The sequence below is a fragment of the Carassius carassius genome, chromosome 12 (genome assembly GCF_963082965.1).
Source record: "Carassius carassius chromosome 12, fCarCar2.1, whole genome shotgun sequence".
Taxonomy (NCBI): Eukaryota; Metazoa; Chordata; class Actinopteri; order Cypriniformes; family Cyprinidae; genus Carassius; species Carassius carassius.
The window spans coordinates 26835529-26853038 of NC_081766.1; the positions used below are offsets into that span (position 1 = coordinate 26835529).

At 38.8% G+C, this 17510-nt stretch overlaps 1 protein-coding gene across 1 annotated transcript; it reads right to left on the reverse strand.

Moving 5' to 3' along the window:
• Positions 1-712: 712 nt before the first annotated feature.
• LOC132154273 (erythroferrone-like) lies at positions 713-16042 on the reverse strand. Its single transcript, XM_059562835.1, has 8 exons — positions 15743-16042; positions 15420-15536; positions 15028-15142; positions 13233-13360; positions 12852-12963; positions 1649-1739; positions 1456-1534; positions 713-1191 (listed from the first exon to the last, which is right to left on the reverse strand). Exons 1-8 carry the CDS (start codon positions 15878-15880, stop codon positions 1093-1095), a joined length of 879 nt encoding a protein of 292 aa, XP_059418818.1. The 5' UTR covers positions 15881-16042; the 3' UTR covers positions 713-1092.
• Positions 16043-17510: the final 1468 nt, after the last annotated feature.

Sequence of the window (17510 nt, forward strand, 5' to 3'; positions counted from 1 at the left end):
TTGTTGATCTCTAGATATTATAGAATTGGCCATGTGACAGAAGGTGAAAAAAAAGTCTCAGGTTGTCATTCGTCACCTTTATCATGCAGGTTTATTCCTCACAGCCTGTCTCTACATAAGATGTGTTTATTGCGTTTGGCAGTGTTTTGTTGGTGCTGAGTGAGGGAGAGAAGTTTGAGACATGCTTCTACTGGGGGGGTTACACGGTGCCAAACACAAGGCGCCATGCTTCTAGCATGACGACCTCGTCCCCATCACTACTAGAACAAATTGTACATTCATCATCACTGAATGTAGTGTTTGTGTCTTTGTTTAGCACAATAAAATTCAACAGCATTACCAAATATTAATAACATTTTAAAGGTTTAAAGGCTTTAAATCACCCTAAATGCAACCGTTTTCATTTGTCCCCATTGCTAGAATTCTGAATATTGCTAGAAAAGACCCGAATAACCTGCTTCTTTTAGGTTTTTCTCCTAAGATTTTCAAGCAAGTCCAACCCACTTACCCTGCAAATGTGGTAGTTACTCTATTATTGCCATTAATACTTCTCTTCTCTATTTTCTACAAAAGTTTCAGCTAGCAATCACAAAACATGAAAATCTTTCATACAGCAGGAAGTTTCAAATGCATGTTGAAACACTTTCCTCAGGCAGTAACAAGAAGTATTTTATTAATATAAATCTCTGTATTCGGCTATTCCCAGAGCATGTTTCAGCATTTATGCAAGTATTTTATTGCAAATATATACAAATATCAATATCCATTTAAAAAGGAAATGCAAATAAATAAAACTTCAGCCCGGTTAATGATGGAATGCATGAACATACCACATGAAAAAATACATACACCTCTATTAACAGAGTTTAAATGTTGCTATTATTTAGGAAATAAATAGCAGTGCAATCCTGCTGCCCTTTGCATCAATGGTAATACATAGAGTCTCTTGTAGGTGCTTGAAAAGTGTTGTCCTTCTTTTGCAATTATTATTATAATATGTCCTGAATACCTTACCTGATAAAGATATGTATTGTGTTGTCATTGTTAAAATGGGTTTCTTTGAAGTCTATGGTTTGTGTTTTGTTTGTGTCCTCATACTCCAATAAGAATGCCAGAAAATAGACTGTCTTGGAGAATTGTGAGGGCTGAGCCTGTCCCATTGTCAATAAGAATAGATACATACTCTCCAGCCTGTAAAAAAAAAAAAAATCATGCTTTTTGTTTGTTTTATGGGTCAACAGAAGTGTTTGTGATAAAGAAATATTTTAGATGGGGATTGACAAGATTGTCAAGGGCCCTAAAGCAGAAGATGTCCCTGTGACTGAACAAAAATAAAAAGTGGGCCCAAATATGAACCAAATTCCCAGTCACTTAATTTCTGTCAACGTTATTAGCGCAAACAATTTATGTAATCTGTATAATTCTTGTTCAGCTTATTATGCCAGTCAGTCATACCTGTAGGTAAAGAGTCCCGGTCAGGAGAATACTGAATAGTCCCCCTGTTACACTCACTCCAGTCACTGTCTCCAAAGATCTGCATCAATATAAACACATTAATCATGGATTAGGACTCATTTGCTTGACTGACTGTGAGTTAGAATAACAGTTCAAACTGTCAGTGCTATTGCTGATTATGGATAATACTAACACATTACTCTGACAAAGAGACTCTATGCATATAGAGGCCTTAACACTGTCCCTCTGCCTGGCATAAGGCTTCTTCTGAGACTCACTGGATTCTGAAAAAGAAGAAGAAAAAAAAAACAGATACATGATGCAGCAATCTACAGTAAGCACCCGCTGCAATATTTCAATTATTAAACAGTGTGACAAACATTGTAAAAACACTTAAAGTGCCTCTAAAGAATTACAACCTTTGTAATCTTCGGCAAGAAGGAGGCGGGGACCGGCGGACAATCAAATGAAACTTTAATAACAAAATAAACACAAAACAGCGCACCAGCCCCTCACGGACGACTGGTGCGCGCAAATAAAAACCAAAACAGAACTAAAAGCCCAGGCCTGGTCCTCTCTCGTCCATCACTGTCGTCGCTCCAGTTTTATATCCTTCCATCTCCTACGTGGGACTCGAGACCGGCGGTGGGCCGCAGGTGCCACTGATTTGCCCAATCACTGCCGGCCGGGGGGTACCCACGAGACTGCGCTCTACTCCCCACGGTTTTGCTCCTCCGGATACCTTCACGGAGGCAGCAGGCTCTGGCCCCCTGGCGAACGGCGCCGACTCCTCCGCTCCCTCACGGAGGCAGCCGTCCCTCCCTATCGTGGGCGGTCGGCAGCGAGCTCGCCCGTCCCCGGCAACTCGCTCCAGTCCACCGCCTCGAGCGTCCATGGCGGCATCCTCCTCGCCAGCACGATGGCACCGCGGATTCACCACAGCGGTGAGGGATCTTCAGCAGCGCGTCCCTCCTTCTCCCGGGCTTCGGCACCACTGTAATGATTTAAACCTTCGTATTCATCCGGAAGAAGGAGGCGGGAACCGGCGGACAATCAAACAACATTTTAATAATACAAAATAAACGCAAACCAGATGGTGCACACACCAGTTTTCAAATAAAAACCAAAACACAACTAAAAGCTCAGGCCTGGTCCTCTCTCGACCTTCACTGTCGTCGCTCCAGTTTTATATCCTTCCATCTCCTACGTGGGACTCGAGACCGGCGGTGGGTCGCAGGTGTTGCTGATTTCCCAATCACTGCCGGCCTCACTCCTTGTCCCCACGTCCCTCGGCCCCGCCCCACTCGCCACAGTGCCTTAATATATTTAAAAAGTAAAGTTAAAAGATCAAATTCAGTAATCACTATATTAACATAGGCAAGAAGATGAGGCCAGAATATGAACGCAATCCACTTAATGGTTCAGTGGTTTCCTTATAATGCTTTTCTTTGGGAAAGCATTTATGTGAAACTTATCACGTTTATATTCTGGTTTTATACAGACAGACGCGTTTTAGAGCACTGCGCATTCTAACCAATCACACACGATTCTGAAGCGCTTATGAATGCAATGGCCAGTCGCATTCAGACGAGCACTACTTTTAAAATGGATGCAAGTTTGGGCTCATCCTCCCCATCTTTTAGTCTGCTTTATTCAACACAAGCGAGTTTTTCAATCCGATTTGCCGGAGTGCCAAGCCGCCAGCCGCTAGTGGTGGGTCGTTCTTGAACTATTCGTTCATTTTGAACGAATCTTTAATGTGACTCGGAACGAACAAGTCGTCTCGGCAAGTGATTCATTCAGTTGCGCATGCGCAACATCCTACGAGTTCTGAACTAATAAGTTTGCCTCCTTTGAGTCTTCGGTTTTTTTTGAGTGGTTCGTTCATTACGTGACTGCCCTTTACTTAGCCAATGCCATTTGAGCCGGAAAGAGAATTGATTAATTCATTACAATACTGCGTTTATTGATAGACTGTAATGATGTGCTTATGGGCCTGTGCAGTTTGGGGGCCGGCCGAGCCCAGGGTACCTTTTAGTTCCTTGTCCGACAGCTTATCAGAGAATTATTTTCTCTCTCTCTTCCCAATACTGTTACCATTACAATATTTCAGTTTTGGTTTTTAATGGCAAAGTGGTCATATTTCTTTTAATTTATCTATTAAGTTAATTTAGAAATATGTTTGGAACCTTTTATGTTTGTTAAATTCAATTTTTTTAAATATAATTTTTTCAGACAGTCACTTGTAATTACACTTTTTTTTAAATATATATAAATATAAATACATATAAAATAACAAATGAACAAAGAAAGAAAATGAAAAACAAACAATAGTCATTAAAATAATAATTGAACAAAAGTTTGTTTTTATTTATTTTATAAAATACCCCCACTCAAAAACTTGACCCATAAGTGCTATCCAGTGGTACAAGTACAGTAGGTACTGAAGGCATAATAAACATATTAATCACAAGTTTGGAGAGAGAAAATAAATGGGGACCACAGTTAGTTTTTTTCAAATAAAATCTTGTCTATTAGCGTATATCTGATTCTTTCCAAATGTAGTGTACCCGTCAATTCTGTCAGCCATAATTTAAGAGATGGAACTTCTTTTTTTCTTCCAAAACAAAAGGATAATTTGATCAACCCATATGATCTGGTTCAATAGAAATGTCCAATGTATCTGAAATAAACTTGGAATATTTTGTTCCAAAAACTGTAATTTGGGACACAAGACATAGCTATGAGACCGGCTGGCATCTAAAAACTGTCATTTGTCACACAGTGACATTCTGGAAATATTTTATTCAGTTTACACTTGGAATAATGAAGCCTATGAAGCACTTTAAACTAAATGAGACAATGTCTTGCATTAATGGAACATCTGTGGACCAGTGCAAGACTTTGTTCCCAAATTTCACTAGGAATCTTCTTCCCATGCAGATGTAATGTTCTTCATAGATGGACTTTTCACCTTTTCTAAACCGATGTAGAGCAAGGAGATGGTACTACCATCTCTAAGAAATCTTTCCAGAAATGGGTCCAGATACATGGGTGTAGCTGTGACTTAATTAGCTATGTTAGACATCACAAATCTTTTATTTGAAGGTACCTAAAGAAGTGATTAGAAGGAATATGGTATTTCTCACACAGCTGCTAAAAGGAAGCAAATGCACTAACATTGAAGGGCAAGATAGATAGAGTTAGCTGAGACAGAGAGCAAAAACAACATTTGGGTGAATTTGAAATGTGTCTTTAACTGTTTCCAAATACGAACAGAATTATGATTATGGGTTATGATTATAAAGTGAACTAGCAATACCTTTGGTTGATAAAAGTATTGCATTAATATGGGAGACATTCCTCCTGTTCCAACACCAACCAGTAATCCCTCACCGGAGTGAAATCTATCCATGACGTCAAGGCCCTCAGCTTTGCAGCCCAATAATAATAAAGAAAGTCAGGTAGGACGAGCCCTCCCTGTAATTCGGGTTTACACAGGTGGTTTTTAGAAATCCTATGGGCTTTATAGTTCCAGACAAAGGGAACCAGGATAGAGTCCAGATTTAGGCAGAAATACAGGAATGTGTACAGGAGAAACAGGAAGTGTTTTCCAGAAATTAATCATGGATTTAATTTAGACAACAGAGGTTGAAAATCGGTCTTAACTAAGTTGGAAAACTTTTTGGTCACCTTAATTCAATTGTTCTGGAGCAATCTTAAAGGCCAAATGCTGAAGCTCAGGAAGAATATTTGATAGTAACTAGAATGCTACTATTGAGCTCAGAAATAAATATAATTACATCATCTGCATATAACATAAATGTATTATCAGTAATTCTAGTTTTATAGCCTTTAATTCCATCTGCTGGACAAATAATGCAAACAAAAGTCACTGGTGACAGTGAACAATCATGTCTTGCACCTATGTAACTCAAAACAAGAAGACATTGTTTGATTTGTGAGAATTCTTGCACATGGACTAGAGTGCAACAATTTAATCCATGAAATCAAATTATCTCTTAGATTAAACTTCTTCAATACAGCAAATAGGTAAGGCCACTCAATTTGATTGAATGCCTTCTCTTCATCAAATGACAAAATGGCTAGATCTTCCTGCAAGCCTCTGGAAGAGTAAATAATGTTAAAAAGACGCCTAAGATTAGAGGAAGAGTTATGTTTTAGTATGAAGCCATTTTGATCTGGATGCACCTAATTTCTAATTACTAATTTATCTGTATTTAAGAGTGAAATTGGTCTAGAAGAACCCGGTTCCTCTTGGTTCCTTCCTTTTTTTGGGACTACAGTAATAATTGCCTCGTTTAGGGAGGATGTCAGTGACTGATATACTGTATATAAATTCAAGTTTTGTTTTTGTGCACAATTAGCCACATATCTGATCGTTTGTGCCCAAAGTGGAAGCTAAAGCTTGCTTGAGGTACCAGCGCAATCTCTCTCTCTCGTTTTTTCTTTTTCTTAATAACAGTGGTAACTATAAAAATACTGTCATTTTTGCTCATAAAGGTAAGTTTAGGCCTATAGTATAAATCATGGTCTACACATCGTTCAGAACTGCAAAGGGTCAACTTTTATTATTTTGCACTAGCAATATCAATAAAATGTAAAAAAAAAAAAAAAAAAAAAACTTTTGTAAAAACTAACTAAAAAAAAATAAAAAAAAGGAAAACAAACAGGATGCGCATTTTGCATGTCTACCTTGAGCAGGAGGGCTTCACAAAAATGAACCGAAACTCAGCGAATAGTTGCCTCATACACATGGATAAACGTATCTATAAAATGCTTTTAATTACTATTTTAAAATGAAATAATTCAAATCGAAAACAAAAATTCATTCATAATGTAATCCGTAAAGAGGCATTTCTCTCTAAAGGCGCATCCAATTGAGGAGATGGAGAGTCAGGATAGTCAAATTCATCTTTGTCTTTTCATCTTCATTCAACACTAGTTTATTAACAAATAATTCAAATATACTCTATTTATTATTATTTAAATTGTTTAATTTTTGTTGTTGTTGACTTGCTATGCCACTGATGTAATGCAGGAATAATACAAACATCTTATCGGAGCAAATTACAGAGTTATTTCATTCTAATATGATAAGGAAAGTGAAAGTCTTGACATTTGCCAAGTATGGTAAGTAACCCATACTCGGAATTGGTGCTCTGCATTTAACCCATCCAAGTGCACACACACAGCAGTGAGAAGTGAAAACACCCCTGGAGCAGTGGGCAGCTATATATCCAGCACCCGGAGAGCAACTGGGGGTTCAATGCCTTGCTCAAGGGCACTTCAGCCATGGGTACTGAGGGTGGAAGAGAGCGCTATAATTATAATGATTCTGGATAAATAATAATGATCCCAGCAGCTGATTGCATCATAGATTTATATGTATTAGCTTTAGATTGCATTGTCATTTTTGAAGTGTTAAGAAGTGGCAAAGTGACTGATTAATGTGCTAATATTATTATTAACTAAAAAAAAAAAAAAACTGATCACTTAGTCAATTACTGTAATCTAGGTTTATCTTTATTCTAAATTAATATGAATTGATATGATCTGATAATTTAAAATGATTTAAAATTGAATTATTCAGGGGTTGACTTGCAGAACCTGCATAGGCCCCACATAGCAAACGGACTTGGCCCACATGTGGCCTCAAGGTGGCACTGCTGGCCTCCTGTCGGCAATGGCATGTACCCTTTCAGCCAGAGCTGGGCCATGTGTGGCAATGACGTCCCGGCGGGGATCCGGCAAACAACATGAGGGCCGATTGTTGGTGGGAGGAGTGTGGCCCAGATCAGTCCAGTGATATGTGGCCCAAATCAGGCTAAGATCTGGCAGCATATTATGTGACCCATGATAAACACGATAAATACAATATTGCATGATAATGGTTAAATGATCACAGACATTTTAATGAAGTGTAGTATTGTTTAAATGTAGTCTTTGAAATGGCAAGTCAAAACAGAATGAAACATTATCATTTAAAATTTAAGCAAATCAGTCAAGTGCATTAAACTGCACATAATTATACATTCTTTAAATTTAATATTATTATTCTTGGTACAAATTATCTTAGAATCCTTACATGAAAAGAAAGAGAAAGAGTATTTAACTGTTATCATGTAATATTTATTTGGTTTACTATGGGACACACTGATCTATAATAGAGAGTGGGGGCACATCATTTTTATTAGTATGCTGTCATGCACAAGCATTAAATAAAATGATCATGAAAGTATTTTATTTTTATTTAAATCCTGTATCCATGTGATGCTTGGTGTGAGGAACAGATCCAAATTCAAACCGCATTCATTGGCGATATGTATCTCCTTCCTCTGTAGTTATAGTAACTATTCAAAATGTGCCATTAAGAAGTTTGGTTAAGAAGTTTTAAAACAAGTTTTAAGGCAGCAATATCAAACGCTCATTGGCTCTCACCGGTTTCGTCAGAGATTGCGACATGCCGTGTTTCCGGTGATGCATCTTTTGAATGAGAAACGCACGCCTTGAGGGAGTGGATCGGGATAGTATTTTCAGTGTTTAAAAACTTAAATTATGCCCTCCTCCTCATGATTCTATTATATTCTGCCAGAGTGGACTGCAACTGCAATGCATCGTCATTTGGACTACTGTGGTACTGCTCTTTGACACATCTGTAATACATTCTTATGATTAAGTTATGTGTCTATCTGTTACGTTTCTCTTATAGACTGTATACTTTATACACTCACTCTTTATTGGTTGATTTGTTCTTTATAAAAATAAATAGAAAAACCAATGCAATACGTTTTTTTATTGCAGTTACATGATGTGTGGGGTTTAAGTCTGATTTTCTATTCAGTTTAATGTACTTTATTGGCATAGTTTGTGTCTACATTACATGTCACAAAATGAATAATTGCGATCATAGGTAATAAGGTAATAATATGAAATATTAAAATTCCCAGACAGCAATATAGTGTTGGCCCAGATCCGGCCCACATCTGGCCCATGTGAAATCCATTTGGGCCAGATCTGGGCCGACACTGCTTGCTGTCTGGGTTGGGTCTGGGCTATATAAGGCTCAGGTGTGGCTCAGATTTGGGGATTCTGGTTTACTTAAGACTGAGAATTGGCACCAGTAATAAAACCTGTTTTGGCCCAGTTCAGGGCCAGCTAAGGCTGATTAACTGGCTGAGATTCAGTTCGGTTATAGACATGTGTGGCCCGAGTCTTTAATTCAGTTCTGGGCCACTTCAGGGCCTTCATTCTTTGCGGTCCTTGGGCCGAGGGAAAAGTCATTGTGTGGCCCGGATCTGGGCCAGAAAACATCTGCTATGTGGGTCATTGCTGAAACGCTGGTGTTTTGTTCACTGCGTGCGCTCGCTGACTGTACCCTGCTTTCTTGTAAATTCTATCATCAAAAACAACAAGTGCAGACGTGCATACGAATGTAAGTAAGATATTAATTTCATAGTGCAAAAAAGTTTCAGTGAGTTTTTGAGAGTGCTTGATCTCTGGCCAGACTGAAGTCGGTGAAAATGTTCTTTGATAATGTAATGTTCTTTGATCTCTTTCTGTACAATTGAAGTGTTATAATTAGTACCTTACAATATTTTTTATAAAATTCACGTTAAAATAAAAAAAAAGTCATATTACAAATATTTTATGGCATGACAACCATATCTGGTACAGGTCTGTTTTTATAACCACAAAAACAAATGATTATCTTTATACTTCTTTGTAAATTATTATTTAAAGTAACAAAACCATGGTAAATTTACCATTACCATGGTTACAAGAAGATCATTTTTGATATTGTGTTAAAACCATGGCTAATTTTTGTAAAGGAACATTGCAAACTAGAGAGAATATTAGATGCGTTGAAATTAGTTCCGACAGTTTAATGTCAACAGCCAAAAAAGTTTCACATGATTATGAATGTGCCTGGAAGTTATGCATGGGCTTCGTTTTCACCTTTTTTCCTTTTTTTTTCTCCACCGGATTGCTGTCTTTTCACAGGCATAGATGTCCATCCATCAGTTTTGATCATGTGCATTCAGTCGCAAACGTGAGGTGTGAGTGGTCATGAGTGTGGATGGGGGAATGATTTTTTTTTTTTTTGGACTGGGCTGGTGCCCCCTGTGAGTTGGTGCCCTATGAAAATTCCGTACTCTGCGTATAGGGAGCTGCAGTACTGGATTGATGGCATTGCTGTCACTATTGTACTGTAGAGCTGCATCATGCAACATTGACACTGTTATTGAATGAATCAGCACTGAACTGGCACAAGCTGAATAAAAGCTGTATTGTATGAAGCGTTATAGGAATAAGGTGACTTGATATGTTATGGCCATGAGAGTAGAGGAGCCATCAGATTCGAGAAGAACTGTGAGCCAGTGCCCATGAGGTATAGTTACAAAGAAAGTAAACTTTGTAAACCACACACCTGCATACCTAAACTGTCACTAATCAAATGTGCAAAAATCATATCTTTAGGGGTAAAACAGCTTGTCACTAGGGCAGTTCCTTCAAAGGTACAACCACTGTACTTTCAGTACACATTAAAGGGTTCATTCACCCTTTGAAAATGAAAATTTGGATGCGTTTTACTCACCTCTGTGGCATCCTAGGTGTACAGTATATTACTTTTATTTTTCATTCGAATCCAGTCATATTTGTAAACAAAGTAGTTCTGGGGAAATGACGTATGAGGTCAGCTTTGTGCATGCATCGCTCAGAAGTGACCCACACGGAACACGGGAGAGATCAATACAAAACAATGGTCAAGAATTAAAAGTACTAAACAAGGATTTGTAAAGAAGAATGTCGGAGGATTTCAATATAAGCCAAGAGGAGACTGGTTTTCCTTTGCTAAAGTAAGGAAACTTTGCTTCCTTGTAAACCAATGTTGGTTTTCATGAGACTCACTGGTGCATGCGCAACGCTGACCTCATACGTAATCAGCTGCTTATGTGTACAACTGTTGAATAAAGTGATAATAACTTTTTGAATATGGATATTTTTCTCACAAAAATGCATTGATTTGCTACAAGAGGCCTTTGTTCACCCCCCCAGAGCCATGCAAGCACACTTTTTTTTATCATTATTGATGGGTGTTTTTTATTATTTATTTTTTTACTTAATTTGTACAGAAGCAATGCAACATCCGCTTACTGTAATGATAGAGCTTGAAAGTTCAAAGAAATTTTTTAATTTAACTCGGACTGGATTCACCTGAAAGATCAAAGTCATAAGCCACATTTCCACTGTCGGGCCAGTGTGAGCCAGGGCTTAAAACGGGCCGGGCGGGGCTAATAGCCTCGGGCCAGTAGCAACGAGGCCAGAATAGCGCAGGGTTTCCACAGTCGAGTCTGAAGCTCTGCTGTTGTAAATATTATACTTGCTCATATTACTTTTTATTGATGCATGTTTTTTTACTGTCGGTCTTGGTGTTTTATAACAGATCTAATATAGCAATCACCCATAACCATCAGATCTGCATAGAAGAGCAGTGCTGAACCACAATGTAATGTTAAAGATTTACTCTGCAAGTAACATTCAATTTTATGTTTCACAGCTAGGGTTAGGGTTGTGGAAGATTTTTATTGGTCAATATGTAAACTAATCAGGCATAATCAATGTGAATCTAGCCATTTATGTATCAAGTTATTCTACTGTTATTATCATGCATTTGACTGTATGTAGAGGCCTGCATGAAAATGGAATGTGCAGAGAGTGCAGGGGTATAGTATATGGTGCAGCTACACACCCTATTTGGACATTAGACAAAATATATGATCAGACCTCCTTGGTGCAGTCATTACTAAAATACAGCATATAGTAAAGTTGCATGTCCTGTTTTTACATAAGACAAAATATATGATTAGGCCTTCTCGTTTCACTTCAAATAAATTCTACATCCTATAATCAAGCTGGAGACAGCCATATAAGGTAAGAGTTGATAAACAGAACCATATGTATGAAATGTATTGAACATGGGCATGCCTTCAGAAGCACTGTATAAAATAGAGAATCGACACAGACTCGACAGACTGTTCTGCAGAGCTTTCTCTGTTTTATTTTCTCTTGAAGATAAAATCTTTCTTCTGGAAACAAAACCCCGAGACTGTGTGATTCCTCAGATCCATGGCAGACGAAAATACACTACAGGGTTAGGTTAAAGTTTGCAGTATTATACTGGGGCTATAGAAAGTATATTGACTCGTTGGATCGTAAAGCCCTGCAAAGATTAGTGCGCGACATCCACACCAGGAGATGTAAAGCTAGGGCTGTTAAGATCCTCAAAAACACCACCCACCCTGGAAATCCACTGTTTAATCTGCTACAGTCAGGCAGACGCTTCCGCAGTCTGATGGCAAAAATGGAGAGGCTCAGATGAAGCTTCTTTCCTCATGCTATCATACTATTAAACATGGGCATTAAACACACTGCACTTTATAGACTTTGATAGTGTATGACTACTCAATAACTCTCTGCACACTGCACTTTTTTTTTTTAGATGAGCTAGCTATGCAACTCATCCTCACTGCACGTTGTTTACATTTCTGCACATCATCTGTGTAGCAGTTTCTGTGTAGCATCTCTGCACATCATATGTGTAGTAATTTAATACATTGTGTATATTTAATTTTTTGTATTTAATTTTCTTCTTATTTTTTTTGCACAGTCTATAAATATAGATTATGCCAGACCTACATTTCACAGCTTTTTGTATCTTTTTTGTATGTAACTTGTATGTGACAAATAAAATCTTGAATCTTGATAATACAGCTTTGAGGTACTAATAATTACCCTTTGGGGCAGCTCCGGACCTGGAGGGCAGAGTTCATCTCCATCCTAATTCAAACAAACGTGCCTTTCATTTTCAAGTAATCCTGAAGACTTTGGTTAGATTTTACAGGTACGTTTGAATAGAGATGGAGCTAAACTCTGCAGGATAGTGGTCCTCCAAGAACTTAGTTGCCCATCTCTGTTTTAGGGGTAGACTTTTGAGTTATTTTGAAGATACTGGCCAAGTGACAACCTAACCTAGACTAGTCCTAAAGGTGCAATTGTTACACATTTTGACAATGTAAGTCACTTCATCAATGGTAAATTATTCATCAAATTCGGTATATTATTCAAAGTATAGAAATTTAGCTAAAGTAACCGCTGTTTAGGGCTCTGTTTTAGGTTTTAGAGCTGGTGATATTTATTTTTCTCCCTTGTATAGACACATAAACCATGCACAATGTTAAATTCAAACTAAGGCAGTGCCTGTAACCATACTATCAGGTTAAAAATCAGCCATTCAAAAACCATTATTGGTTGATAACTAGTCTGAATGTTGGGGGCAGAAGCACACCCCAAAACATATTTGAACCACATACCCAGTAGAAGACTAGCTGTGAGCTGATAGAACCCAGACACTGGAGCTGTGTACCGGCCACTGCTGGTGTTAAAGCCCTGTCCTCTTTGATGGAACTGCTCTGTGTTTGAGGGCTGTGGAAAACACATAAATGAAATTACTACGCCAATGGCACTGTCTTCCATTGCCAACCCTTCTCCACTGCTTGCCAGTCTGTTTCAACATCAGCCATAGCTAACATTGCTGCTAAACCATACATCTAGAGGTCAGAGCTACATCAGACAAATGAAAGACTAATTAAGAGTTTACATTGAAGTTCACAACTCTGGGGGTGCTACTGTATGTCACAGTTATTGAAATGCCTAAATTTTTTATAGTTTGGAATGAGTTGTTTTCCACTTACATTGTTGAAGGGCTGGAGCTCCTGCAGACTGCGACGGTGGGCCAGCAGGTTGTGTTGCAGTCGGCAATGGAAAGCTGTGGCCACACGAGGGGGTTGATCGCAGAGCAGACAGTAAGTTCCTACCATTTCTGAGTGGAAAGGTAATTCCAGGATTAAAATGTTGCCATGTCAAAATCACAAAAGAACTAATTCCTATCTTGGGACTTGGTGCAACCCAATAGATTAGGCACCTTCTCAGACTCAAAAACACTGAAATAAAGCCAGTGTAAAATGTTTGGGAATGTATTTGACTGACACTTGGCTGCATATAAAGTAATTAAAAAATCTGACAATGAATAGAATATGTAAATATTTGGAGTGTTTGAGTGTGTGTATGAGCAGACAGAGTGGATGGAAGTGTGAGGGAATGAGAATGCAAGAATGTATGAGCCTATGGCGCCACTGCACTTTTCTGTGTGAATAAGAGCCTTTATGTTTTATATTGCTGTCAGAACAGCCTGCAGCTCACTGCATCAGAGCACAAACAGACCTGTGTCTACTTTCCTGGCAATACTCCAACACTCATTCCACAAACAAACATGCACACACACACACACACAGAGAATCTGGAATCCGTGGAATTCCTTGGCCAAGCCAAGTCAAATCCACGTCCTGGAAAATTACACCTATTAAGAGATCATCCCAGCCCACAATCAGACTAGCAGCCTCCCCAACAAATAAACATGACGACACATATCCCAAACATCAAGCAATGCTGAACATGACTTGACAGAGAGGTGACCAAATTTGCTGTTGGTAACAAGTTGAAATCGGAACTTAAGTCTGAAGGATATCCAAGAGCGGAGGTGAGAAATCAGAGTGCTGGTTCTTCAAAGCATGAACACTCTTTGGGAAGTGTACTCTAGGTTACGTTGGCTCTTGTCTTGAAAAATATAATTTGGACGCTGATCTACTAATGTTCTACCTCAATTCCCAGGGTGGTTTTTGACATGGAGAAAAAAAAATCTGTTCTTAGATCAGTTCATGTTTTGGTGGACAGAGCGTTCAGAGTGCCATGAGAGTTGTCCGCAGGGCCTCACCATGCTTTTACCAATTCTGCTTTCCTGGCAATACACCAACAGTCATACACGCACACACACACGCACACACAATCTGGAATCCTTGTAATTCTTTGATCAGGCCAAGTCAAATCCACGTCCTGGAAAATTACATCTATTAAGAGATCAGCCCAGCCCACAATCAGACTAGCAGTCTCCCCAACAAATAAACATGACAACACATATCCCAAACATCAGGCAACTACAACAAAAAGCTGTTGGGCCATTGTAACCAACATATTCAAATGTCTTTAACAAACTTTTGAAATATGTTGTCAAAGCAGTTACTCAACACCAGTTTAACAAATTTGTGCACCTGCATCTGGTGTATTAGTGTAGTGTGCATCCATCACTGAAGAAAACTATTGCTTTAGCACAAGTGAACTGAATCATTAGATGGTGCACATGTAGATAAATGGACATTTTGTATGTCTTCCTTATATGATACATTCATTTTAGTTCATGGAGCTTTCTCCTTCAAAACTGATCTGAATTAGGTGTGTTAAATAAGCGAGACATACAAAATGTGTAGGGCAATGGGTCCCCATGACCAGAACTGAAAACCTCTGATCAAATGCCATTTTAACATGTTGTAGGTCTTGGACAGATCTGCCAGATGGATGTGTCATGAGATTTCTTTTCTGTTTTTTTGTCTGGCATGATGGGTAATGGTGTGAATGGAGTAAATCTCAGTATACCTTTTAGTTTGACTTGGAAGTCCTTTATCAACTCTGCATGATGAGGCAGTAGGGGGCCCGGAGGACCAGGAGGCCCCTGGGGACCAGGAGGGCCTGGTGGCCCTGGAAGGCCATGCTGGACATGTAGAAAGTTTCAGGTTACATTACATAATAAGATAAATCCATTAGAAGAGGTGACATTTTTTTTTTGTCAATTATGTTGTCACATAGGCCTAATTAGTTTTATCTTTGTGTGCTGTGCTTAATCTGTTTTTAAACCGTTTTACCACTTTTTAGTACTTCTTTACTTATTAAAGCTTTTGTTCAATATATCTATATGCACTTATTCTATTTATTGATATTTTTTATCTTTAGAATGGTGTGTAATGCCTATACATTGGATCAGAGATTACCTTGGACAGCCTTTTATTTCCTCTTGGTTTCTTATTTCCACCCTTGTTTGAGTTGTCCCTAAAGGCTATCCATGTCCTGTGGGGGCTCACGATTGTTATGTCAGAGGATACAATATCCTGTAAAAGATAAGCATATCAGAGCTTCAGCTAATCTGTATTTTACAGTGAACTCACAGTTTATAAATGTCATTACCATATACTTTCCCCTCATGACTAACGTTTGACATACCCTATTTGATTTACGAGATTGTACAGTGTCTTTTTTGTACTGCCTTAAAGTCTTGACAGGTGAACAGCAGGTGTATGTGTTTCATTTGACTTACAGGGCTCTCAGTGCTGACTGTATCGTTTTCCTCTTGCAGCTCCAGACTCTTCTCACTCTCTTGTGTGGTGCAGGTAAACAGCAGTAAACTCAGCAGCAAGGCCAGTAGTGCCCCTCTTGCCCCATGCCAGAGCTTCATGCTGCAGTGTCTGTGCAGTGTAGGTGGACTTCTAACTCACTCAACTCATTGCACAGTTTCCATTCCAACATAGAGAGGTGACCAAACGTCCTGTGGGTAACAAGATGAAAACTGTACTTAATACATAAGGATATCCAAGAGTGGAGGTGAGAAATCAGAGTGCTGGTTCTTCAAAGTATTAACACTCTTTGTGAAGAGTCCTGTAGGTTTTGGTCGCTCTTGATTTGGAAAATATAATTTGGTATCTGATCTATTAATGTTCTACTTTAATTCCCAGGGTGGTTTTTGACATCTGAAAACATGAACATGAAAAAACATTTGACATGAAAACCTGTTCTTAGATCAGTTCATATTTTGGAGTGCCATAAGAGTTGTCCACAGGGCCTCACCATGCTTTTACCCATTCTACCCACAGTCAGCCTGTCCCCTGTGATAGCCAAGATTCCCTATGCCTCGCCTCCTGACTATAGTCTAAACTCTCTAAGCTTGAGTTAGGGATGTTCAGCCAATGTGTTATAATCACCCACTATGTGTAGGTGAGGTGTGTGTATTCCATAAATTAATGTGTGTGTGTGTGTGTGTGTGTGTGTGTGTGTGTGTGTGTGTGTGTGTGAGTGTGTGTGTATTTGTTGATGGTTAAAGTCTGTTGCCCAGTTGCAGTGTGATTACCTGTGATGAACCCTGTGTGTGGTATACTCTCTCTGTTGGTGGTATCTCCACGTCTTCTTTGGGTTTTTAATAATGTTTGATTGTCTTCTGCTCTCCTTAATGCCTTTTCACAGTTCCTTGTGTTTATATTTTCGGTAACGTTAATTCCTTCAGTGATGAAAATGTATTTTGCCAGTTGATGTCCTTGTTGCCAGGCTCCAGTTTATTCCACATCTATTTCAGTGGTCCATCAGAAAGGATCTCTCTGATTTAAAGGTCTCCTTTTCGCGCTCCACTCTTTTTAGCTTCCTCTCATACCAGACTCCTCCTCTGCTTCTAGTTTGTGCACTCCTACCGATATCAGTCGCTGAATCTTGACCTGTCACTTTGTCTATCTTCAAGCTCCGGGTCATTTATCAGACCATCTCTCCATGCCTCTCTATTACAGTGAGCTCCCGGGTGCCTTCTTTTGTTTTTCTTGTGTTTAGCTCAGTTAACCTTCTCTGTCAGCAGTTAGTCTCTCTGTAATCCTCAGATGCAGGGTCCTAGTGCCTCTTTTATGGGTTTGTAAAATGGCCTGCTTGTACTCAGAGATGCTTCATCAATATGAATTAAAGGGAAATCAAATAGATTTAAAATGTCACAAATAGAAAGAAGGTGGTGTTTATTTAGACCTAATGACTAATATCCTAAATTTATGAGCAGTGAGAGACACTTGGGTGGGGCAGAAATGTGTCTTTCAGATATGCAGAATTGTACTGTTAAAAATTATGACCGCTAGGAGAAAGTTACACATTTTTATGTAGCAAACCACCACACCTCTCTTTGTATAAGTCTTCTACTCTTGCTTTTTTCTGGCAGAGAGAAACAGCATATGTGTGGTCTTTAGACTAGACCACAACTGTGCACAAAACTAAAAAGGCTTTTAAAATGCTGGAGTCTTTGAGCCTAATAGAGTGTATTTGTTTAAATTAGAACAAGG